The sequence below is a fragment of the Nicotiana sylvestris genome, chromosome 2 (genome assembly GCF_000393655.2).
Source record: "Nicotiana sylvestris chromosome 2, ASM39365v2, whole genome shotgun sequence".
Classification (NCBI taxonomy): domain Eukaryota; kingdom Viridiplantae; phylum Streptophyta; class Magnoliopsida; order Solanales; family Solanaceae; genus Nicotiana; species Nicotiana sylvestris.
The window spans coordinates 70485845-70497012 of NC_091058.1; the positions used below are offsets into that span (position 1 = coordinate 70485845).

The 11168-nt window shown below is 41.5% G+C and overlaps 1 protein-coding gene across 1 annotated transcript; it reads left to right on the plus strand.

Moving 5' to 3' along the window:
* Window positions 1–327, plus strand: LOC138885057 (uncharacterized). Its single transcript, XM_070165947.1, has one exon. The coding sequence runs from the start codon at window positions 1–3 to the stop codon at window positions 325–327; it is 327 nt and encodes a 108-aa protein (XP_070022048.1).
* Window positions 328–11168: the final 10841 nt, after the last annotated feature.

The following is an 11168-nucleotide window of genomic DNA, read 5'->3' on the forward strand; positions in this document are numbered from 1 at the left end:
ATGGTTTTTCTAAAGCTCCAGCCTTATAGACAAACATCCTTAGCTCTGAGAAGGAACCTCAAGCTCAACTCCAAGTTCTATAGGCCATACAAGGTCATTGCCAAGGTGGGGCAAGTCACTTACAAACTAGAACTACCTCCTACCTCCAAGGTACACCCTGTATTTCATGTTTCTCTATTGAAAAAGAAGGTGGGATCCAAGGTCACTACTCAAACTACACTACCACAGACTGGAGAGGATGAACAGTTTTTGGTTGCTCCAGTTGCCATCTTACAAAGGCAAATGGTTAAGAAGGGAAATGCACCTGCTGTTAAGGTCTTAGTGTAGTGGTCGAACTTAGCTCCTGAGGATGCCACTTGGGAAGATTATGCAGATTTGAAAGATAAATTCCCTCATTTTGATCCTTGAGGTCAAGGATCCTTTCAAGGGGAAAAGAATGTCATGGTCTGTAAAGTCGTTATAATTAAAAATGGGGCAGAGTTCAATTATAAAAGGAGGAAGGACCTCCTTGCAAAACATGAAAAAGTTAGATGGTTGAGATTTGTTTAGCAGGTATAGATCAAGGGCTCAAATTAATTCCCAAGGCATCAAAATAACGACTGAATGGAGAAGGGAAGGCAACGAACTTCCGGTAACTGAATCCTTCTCTCTCTTCTGATTTCTCTTCCCTCAATCCAAATTCTCTTCTCACCTAAATTTATTCTTCTTCTATTGCAGATTCGAGCTCACCATCAATGGTGTTCATAACTTAGTTTGTTTATCAACTTATTTTCTTTATTTTTAGTTGTCATACTCTCATTTCAGTCAATAAATTGAAAATTGTCCCAAAATTACTTGTTGAATTTCCTATAATTGTGGTTTTGGTTTGAAATCGAGCTAGAGCTTGACATCCCTCCCCCTCGTCCCCCCCCCAAAGGATTTCTAATTGAAGAATCCTAACCGATTCAATAGGAAAATAAATATATGAGTTTCGGTTGTTCAAAGTATAAACCAGAAAAATAAAGTTCAAATGAACTCCGTTTACCTTTAAAAATAGATAACAATTAAATTTATACACGATTTTAAGGATATGCGGATTAATTCAATACAAGTGATTTATGGTGTTAGATAAGCAAATAAAATATAGAATAAACAGCCAAATCAGTAGTAATATTGAGTCCGGGCTCGTTTAAAAGCTTGACAAGTAGCCTGCCTTGGGCTCAGAGCCAACACTAATGAAAAACTAATGAGAAAAAAAGAACTTTGAATAACTTTTAGAAACAGAGAAAACAGATGTATATTGCCTTGGTATGCCTGTTACAGATAGTCCATTGAATATTAAACCTCCCCTTTATATAGTAGGAGAGTTTTACCCTAAGTACAATTCTAAGAGAGGTAAAGAACTTCATGTTCGCTAATCACTGATCTGCTGCCGATATGGATCGAGATTCATGCCGTGATATCCGATCGAGCACCAATATCACGACCTTTTGTTAATCATGTGCAGACGTTTGGCAATGCTTTCCGAGATATCAGAGCTCGAACTGGGTCTGGGGGCATGGTCTCGATGGCTCTGACGACAGGTGTTTTGTTCGCGCCTTGATACGGGAGGATCCCAGCTTCAATTCCGATTTCTTGCAGCTATATCCTTGCTTTGTTCTCCCTACCGGGAAATTGAGGTACTCATTAACCTCGGTTTTACCCATATACAAATAGTCCCCTAGTTTCTCATAGAGTACATTCGCCAAAACGATGAGAAACGATAGATGTTCTCTGATTCCTTCCTCCGTATATTACAACAGAAACAACGAAGAAGTCGAAACGTCCCATCAGTCGTGTCGTTCTGACTTCGGACACATGTCAACCATCGGTTGGTTGCCTCTGAATGCGAAGCGACGCGAACTTCCTCTATAAAAGCTTCTATCCCTTGTTCTTTTTCCACTTTCCGATCAAGCTTCTACCTTCAAACTCTCAAGCTATCATTAACTTTCTTCAAACTTTCATATCTTCATCCTTTTTCTTTAAACTTTCATAGTTATTTCCAGGTTCTTACCCAGATTTTCCTCAAATCATCATACTCAACTCTTCATCCTCCAAACTTGTTTTCAATCTTTTCTAGAAAGAAATGGCTAAAACATCTAAATCAGTTCCTTAACAAGATGCCTCTTCATCTTTCCAACCAATCACTGATACCGAGATGGTCTCTCCCAAAATAGTTGTCCTTGAGATGGATGCTCCCGAAGTGGCTGCCATCAAACTGGCCCCCGAGCCCACTTGAAAATGTTTATTCTCGGGGTCTGCTCAATTACAAACGACTTCAAGTTCGAGAGACCCTTGTCCAAACAGGATCGGGGTGAAGGAGCATCAAAGTACATATGCTCCATTACCGAAGACGTCCTTCCTATTGTCCAAGAGGACTGTAAATAGGAAGGCAAGGACGTAGTAGTCCCCGGGCCCGAGGACGCTATTACTACCTATGTGGAGAGGTATTTAAGTGTATAACACTGAGTCTCGTCAGTTCACCATCTCGTCATTTCACCATCGAGCACCTGCTCCAACAATACAGTCCCCGAATTTTTTGAGGGGGACTAATCAAGCTTACTCGCTGGGCCAACAAGGCCCCTTTTCGAGATTTGACAAAGATCGAGACTGAGGCTGGTAAGGGCGCTTCATTCGGGTGAAGACCGAAAACTTGATCCCACCCGAGTTCATGCCATTCCCCGAGAAGTGGAATGCATCTCGTAAGTGTAGCCTCTCTTTAAGTATTGATTTTTCTTCATTTTCTTTCTTATCATTCATGTTTGTGGTTGTGCAGATATTTCTCGGGTTTCAAATGCTATCCCTCGGCTCAAGGAGTGGATCGAAGGCATCTATAAGCAAATTTCATACTCCGAGCACTCATGGAGCAAGCTTTTAACGACCGAACATAGGCCTTTGGAAGGGGACGAGGACATGTCCTTGTCCGTTGATCCCTCCATCACGAGACAGACCGGGGCTGCTGCGGGGGAAAAGAAGAAGAACAAAAGAGTGGCTCGTGATCCCAAGAAGAGTTCAGCCACTCGGGTGCCGGACTCCGATTCGCTTCTTCAGCTCGGGGATGAGTCCGAAGAAGATGATATTTTTATTGCCCACGGATCAACCCTCGCCGGGGAGTAGGACACAGCCAAGGGGGCAGGCCATGAGACCGACCTCCCTTCAACTCGAGAGGCTGAGATAGAGACGGAGGATGAGACCTCCTGAGATGACGGCTCCGCTTCGAAAGAAGCACCCGGCATAATAGAAATTATGGGGCACCCTCCTACACTGAGTCCATGCTCGAGGAGGCTCAAGCAGGGAAAGAGAAGTCCAATGAAGGGATTCACAATGCAGACGATCCCCTTCATTCTTTCTTTGACGGTATGGACTCATCTAGTTTGGAAGATTTTTTCGGGCTGGGCGATAGCTTCCAAGTAACACCCTCTATTTAAGGTAGTGAAACGGTCGATGAAATAGTAATACCCAACTTTAAGTCGGGGTCGAATTTCACAGGGAGCTATGATATTTGGATTTAGGAGTATATATTACGGTATATGAGCTCGAACTATCCTAAATTGCACTTCCACAAACTTGGTTGGTTTTATAGCTAAATTAAACTAATATTGCAACTAAGTAATTAAAACTAAGAAATGATGTTTTTGGTTGTTTTTCAAACGTTGTAAGAGGATTAGAGCTGTGACCATGACCTACGTATTCGCCTAATGGGATAAAGACTTTTATGTTGTTTTGTTGAGCGGGATGTATTATAGCTCACAACACTGCATTGCCCACTCAATACCTCTCAGTCAGAGAATAGTGGCATAAAATTAATGTTTGCAACTATTAATTCATAACTAAAGCATAAACCAAGCTAAATAACAAACACACATTCATAAACAAGCAAAATATTAATCTCTCATAAAGTTTATACATTAGGGTTGGGTCACAACCCTAGCTAAGAATCTAGCTACTCATAATGGGTAATGGAAAAAATAAAGAGGAAAAGATGATAAAACTCATATTCAAAGATTAAAAGACAAAAACTAATGTTTAATCACTAAAGTAAGCTAAAGTTGCCTAAAGCAGTAAAGGAAAATGGCTACAGATGTTCAGATATTCAAAACTTGACCTAATTTCGTGAAAGAAGTCTAAGTGCGGCCGTATGGCTAAATTCTACGGCCGCTCAATAAGTGTGCGGTCCCCATTTCCTTGAGGCCTGAACTGGGAATTCTCTGAACTTGAACTCTTTGGTGGCTTCTGTGGCTGCACATTACATTAGGCCTCTGACATATTTCACTTCACCTTCTGCGGCCGTAAAGAGAATTTTGCGGTCCGCACATGCTTTTTGCCTGCTTTTTTGTTCTTGAGTTCACTTTACTCCTTTTTGAGTTAGATTTCAACTTTGTGGCTCATCTTCCAATACTCCAGCATTTAAGCACATTTCATCAGTTTTCGGGAATACAATTAAGCACTTTTGGACTAAAACGAAAGTAAAAAGGCACTAACAAATATTCAAAATTCTAACTTATCAACTCTCCCAAACTTAAGCTTTTGCTTGTCCTCAAGAAATTAAAGTAATTCCCACCTCCACAAGTTAAGATCTTTTCCAACTAATCTAAGCTGTATCAAACACACATCAATTAGGACCAACAATTACCCACAACACTTATGAATTATCGACAAGACAATGATTTGAAGTTTTAAGCACCAATAGTTCTAATGTGACACTTGAGCATCAAGAGTTGACTTTATTCATCAAGGAAGCTCGCTCTTTCATGTAGGTCATTGTGGATCACAAACTCCTCCTTTTCCTCTACTCTCTGTTAGCATATCTCACTTAAGAATGTAGCACTCAATTCAAGGATTTGTGAAAAGTTCGCTTATCTCTCTCAAAAGAATGTCACAAGTACGACTCTAAGTACCATATGTTTGCCCCCATGTAAATCACCACTATTGTAAGTTCACTCAGCTTGAAATCACGTAAGGCTCTTTCAGAATGTAATGAAGGCTTTTGGACAAAGGTAGGGAATGTTGGAATAGAAACGAGTTCATCTTTCTTTAAACACTCCATTTTTTTCTTTTTGACTCATGTTTTGCCGACTCTTTGAGTCATTTTCTTTTTCCTTGGAGGAACTAGAGAAACTTAACATCACTCTTTCTTGGCCATGATGTTCATTTTCTCCTTCTTTGTTTACTCCATGCTTTGCATCATTGCTTTTCTTTGAATCCCTTCAACTCTTCACTTTATTCACTTTCTTTTTGCATTTTTCTTTTGTTCTTTCTTTCTTTTTCTTTGCCTTTCCTTTTCTTCATTTCTTCTCTTTTTGTGTCTTGATACCACTTTCAAACTCCTTGTCTCTCCCCCAAACTTATGTTTTTAGCCAATTGTTTCTCAATAGTGTTAAGGAAAGCTTGGGTGCCAAGAGATGGTCACTATAAAGCAGGTAAAGGCTTGTAACGTAGTTATTAAACAAGAAAGGTCTTAGGCTCAAATGGGTTGACTAGGGATAGCAACATTGGTGGGACATGAAAATTTTCAAATGGGTCAAGGAGAGCCTACAATCATTTCTCAAGCCAAGCAAAACTTAGAATTTTGCCTAGAAATACATTTGGGGCAAGTTCTAGACCAGTCGCACGGGTACTTGGACTTGCAACAAAAATATCACTTCTCACACAACTGGATTATTGAAGAGGATAGAGTTGAGGGCCCACAACAACCATATTCAAGATTGAAAATCACTAATGGATCAACTAAACCACTCGATGATTGCTTAAGTTAACACAAGAGTCAAAAGGTCACTAACTAGAGCTATTTCTTTCCATGAACTTGTTTTTAATCATAAGCATGTAGTTAAGTGTGTTGATACCAAGTGAAGCATGCTCGACTTTTCTAGTTCAACTCGATTAGGTCCTTTTATTCACTGTTACTTCTATTCTAACCAAAACAAAAACGAACTCAATCACTTAAGAAGGTTGTCACGTCATCCATCATTGAGAAGAGTCACTCAATTCACACATTCACCACCTTTGAACAGAAACTACTAAATTAACAAGAAGCTATCAAAGTAAATAAGAATCTATTAGACTAAACATCAACTACTAAGAAAACAAAATAAAGAAGCTATAGAATAAACTACTGAAAGCATAAATGAAATGAATATACAAGATAAGAGAGGAGAGAAAGAATATATATACATCAATAGAGAGAGAAGAATATATACATAAATGAAAAGAAGAAAATGTTATCAGTTATTTACAGGCCAATGTCATCAAAATCAAATAAACTCCGCTCCCCGAATAAAAGTAAGCATTGTCCCCAATGCTTAACAAAAATAAAATCAAGGAAGGGAAAGAGTAAAGAGGACTCCCTATGTGGTCTCGGTGTCCATAGTAGCATCACCTCCCTCAGGCTCCTCCAATTGTATCTCATCGTCCTCTGCTCGGGGAGTAGCTGGGTTGGTGAACATCTAAAACACCGCCTCGGTAGTGTGGGCAGCAAGGTTTGGCTCCTCAGGTAGGCCAGCTGGTGCCTCTGGTGCTGATGGTGTTGCTGGGTATGCTAGTGTTGCTGGAGCTGACTCCTTCAACAAGTCAAGTGGAAGATCCCCAGCTGATGCTATCTTGGTCACCTCTCATCTAAGTCTATTAACTGACTTCTTTGAAGCCTGGGATTTCCTCATTTTCTTCATATGCTTCCCAAGCTTCTCAATAGCTACTCTGTGTTCCAGTAGGGTATTTATAATGGTCTTTTGGTTCTCCGCACTCTTCCTTAAAGTCTCCTCCACTGGATAGGTCAGCCATCTTTGCAGTGGCTGTCTGCATCTAGTTGTTGAGACTTGCCATGGTCTAGGAGACTCGCAACGCAGAGAGTGGATGAGCTAGTATAGGAACCATCCTCGGAGTGGAAGTAGATGGAATTGATGATGGCCTGGAAGATGGAGGAGGAGGTATGGCAGCTGAATCGGTAGAAAGCATCGCCGTAGTGGTAGGCATGTCAGCTAAAGCTGGAACTATCACCAAAGGCTCATTAGACTACCTACGATAGTAGCTGTCTTGCCCTTGTTCTTTGGGTTCCTTGGGTCCTTGAGAGAGTACCATGTAAAGGGTTGTTTTACCCGAATCTTTGTATAAAATGGCTTTGACTACACTCCTGCATCCGTAAGATATTTTGTGATGGTGTTTGGATACGTGTAAGAGCTCTCTCCCTGCCTACCGATCAGAGACATATTGACCGACATGATGGCACCCACATTGATTGGGTACTCGGCCATGATGGAGGAAACTAAGGCTGCCTGTGGGATAGGGAGAATGTTCTCATTCCGGCTTGGGTTTATCCAACTGCATAAAAATGTCTGCCAACCCTTAGCCTCAAAGTTGAGGGTGTTTCGATGAATGGGAACCCCTCTTGTGATCCATGGCGGTGGTGGTCCTAGAGCTACTAAAATCTCGGCTAGCCAAGGACGAATCACATCACCTATTTGAAACTTCTCTAAATATTGTACCGGCTCCACATCCTCGAGCCCCAAGTAAATGTTCAGTGATGTTTGATCAAATCTAACTTTCAAATTTCTCACCTTAGTCCCCTTTTTGACATGCACCACATTGATGTAGAATTCTCGGACTAAGTGTTCCTTGGCATCTACCACGCTTTGAGTGAACCATGTCTACCAGTTTCTCTCCCAAAACTATCTTTCCACGTTCGAGTTATATCTATCCAAATCCTTCAAATCAAATATACGCTCAAGAGTGAGCGATCTTTGAGTTCACCATTCTCGGAACCTATTGAAAGCATTCAGGCTCACGAATCTGTCTTCCCAGGCTTCTTTCTTTTTCGACCTCTCTAGGCCGGCAACTCGGGTATCACCCCCTCGACCGTCATCAGGTATAGAATCATCATTGTCAATTGGAATTGGTGAAGCGGGGGCATGTGAGGAAGAGGGATTTGAACCCTGACTATCTTCTTTCGAACCCTCAGAAGAGTTAGCAGAGAAGGAAGGCTCATCTCTGAGTTGGAGTCTACCCGGAAACTGCCTAGGCTGTGACTGTGCATCGGGCTGCTCTTCCACCAAATTTCCCTCTGATGCGTCCCTAGACGGGACACTTGAGTTGGACTCAGCAGGCTCTGGGGCTCTGTTGGTTGTAGCTTTCTTTGTTATTACTTTTTGCACTTCTAGTGGCATGATACCCCTGCCTCGGCCTCGGGAGGGTTCACCCCTCCCATTGGATGTATCACCTCTACCACGAGATATCACTATTGTCTGCAATTCATAGAAATATGATTCAGTTAAGTTCAACTTCACAGTATAAAACAATTGCCGACAGTTGCAATAAAAATAGAATCAGGGTCAAAGTGCGGTCCGCACAATTATGGGGGGACCGTAGATGGGAAAGTGCGGACCGTACAATTTGGAAGTGCGGTCGCAACCCTGATTATGCGGTCCGCACAAGGCATAACTGAAGTGCAGACAACACAATTTTGAGTGCGGCCACACAATTCCATCTTCAAACGTACAACTCTCTAATATCATAGAATTAGTCGATATAGGTCCGCACACAATTTTCTGCGATCGAAGTCCAATTTCTGTGGACCTCACAATTTGGAGTGCAGTTTGTACAATCAATTCACATCATATTGCCCTAAACTAAGGATCTGCGGACCGCACAATTTCTTGTGCGGCCGCACAATTCAAATGAATTCGGCAGTAACTTTAGGGTTCTAACTTCTCAGTAATATTTTTACAAGGTAACACTAATTAAACATGGTAACTAGTTTACCCATCCCCAAATTAGCAAGAGGAAGTTACCCAATGCATTAATGTTAAACATGATGATGAATTTTACAATTAGGGCTCAAAATAACCAAACTACTATGAACAAAAATTAAGAAAATTGAAACATTTAAGGATGGATTGAACATACCAGTAATGTAGTGATGCAAGGAAAAATCAAAGAGATGAAATGAATGAGGGATGCTTGAATCAAATGAGTGCACAGTGCTTTTTGCCTTTGTGAATGTTCAGAGTGTTTAAATTTTGAACAGGAGCATGAAGCCTTCTATTTATACATAAGTCAAGTTGGCAAGGGTTACAAAGATGAGTGCGGTTTGCACAATTTCATGTGCGGCTGCACTCCTATCCCTGATACCAATTTACCCTTCGATGATTTTGCGGTTCGCACATTATTGAGTGCGGACGCAAAATTTTGTGCAGCCTCAGATTGGCCTTTTTCTTACAGACAAACTTCAGAGAGTGTGCACTTTTGACCTTTCAGTTGTGCGGCCGCAGAGTCCACTCTGCTGTAGCACTCAAATTTGTGCGGTCCGCACATTTTCTGGGTACAATCCCTGCAAAGCACACTCATTCCTGCATATAATTCAAAATCAGTTAGCACAAAACAAGACCTATCTAAAGAAAAAGAAAATAGGCACATGAGTTACCTCCCAAGAAGCGCCTGATTTAATGTCGCGACACGACTCAGATTACCAATCACTTGAAATGAAGAACAGCCACGACGTGGACATTATCAACTTTTCCCAAATAATGCTTCACCCAGTGCCCATTGACTCTAAACACTTCTTCATTGTTATTTTTCAAGTCCAATGCACCAAAGTGTGTCACACCAACAACCTCAAACAGGCCACTCCATTTTGACCTCAACTTTCCCGGAAACAACCGTAATCGAGAATTGAATAACACAAGATCACCTTTTTAAATTCTTTGTTCTGAATGTACTTGTCATAGAGGTACTTTATTTTCTCCTTGTATAAGGATGAACTTGTATATGCATGGTACCAGAACTCATCTAGCTCATTCAATTATGCGACCCTTAAGTTAGCAGTGATATACCATTCAAGGTTCAACTTCTTCAAATCCCACATGGCCTTATACTCAAGTTCCACCTGAATATGACAATCCTTCCCGGACACCAACCGGTATGAAGACATCCCAATCAGTGTTTTATAAGCCTTCCTATAAGCCCATAAAGTATCATCAAGTTTCTTTGACCAATCCGTCTGGTTGGCATTCACTGTCTTTGACAAAATACTCTTTATCTCCCGGTTGGAGACTTCCACTTGACCACTTTCTTGAGGAAGATAGGGGGTCATAACTTTGTGAGTGACACTATACTTGGTGAGTAAGGTGTCAAAAGCCTTGTTGCAAAAATGCGAACCCCCATCACTTATGATAGCCCTTGGAGTACCAAATCCTGTAAAGATGTTCTTCTTCAAATATGCCACCACATTCCTCGCTTCATTGTTGGGAAAAGCAACAGCCCCAACTCATTTGGACACATAATCAATCGCGACCAAGATGTAGGTATTTCCACAAGAACTCACGAACGGACCCATGAAGTCAATACCCCACACATCGAAAATGTCAATCTCCAAGATAGTGGTGAGGGGCATTTCATTTTTCTTTGAGATTCCACTGGCCTCACAACGCTTGACAAGCTCACTAGCATCCTTGTAGAGAGTGAGCCAATAGAAACCGCAACTTAAGACTTTGGTCGTCGTTCTTGCTCCACCATGGTGACCACCATAAGGCGAAGAGTGACAAGCCCCAAGAGTTTCACTTTGCTCCCCCTCCGGTACACATCTTCTAATCACTCCATCCGTACAAATCTGGAAAAGGTACGGTTTATCCCAATAGTAGTCTTGACAATCCCGTTTGAGCTTCTTCCTTTGGTTTGAAGAGAACTCAACCAGAAGGATTCCACTCACAAGATAATTTGCCAAATCCACTAACCAAGGCATCTCCTTCATAGAAATAGCCAAAAGTTTCTCATCGGGGAAAGAGTCATTGATTTCAAGGCCATCATGCGGCCTCCCCTCCTCCTCCTAACGAGACAAGTGGTTCGCCACTTGGTTTTCACTCCCTTTTCGATCTTGGATGTCAATATCAGTCTCTTGCAATAGAAGTACCCATCTCATCAAACGGGATTTAGAATCTTTCTTGCTCATGAGATAACGAAGTACCACATGATCCATATAAACAATCACCTTTGCACCCATCAAGTACGGGCAAAACTTTTCCATAGCAAACACAGAGGTAAGAAGCTCTTTCTCCGTAACGGCGTAGTTAACTTGGGCACTATTCATGGTCTTCCTTGCATAATAGACTGGATGAAAGATCTTGTTGATGCGTGCCCCAAAATGCCCCTACCGCTACATTACT

What these genes read in the sequence shown, in the direction of transcription:
- LOC138885057 (XM_070165947.1), top strand. Translation starts at nt 1, where the DNA reads ATGGTTTTTCTAAAGCTCCAGCCTTATAGACAAACATCCTTAGCTCTG.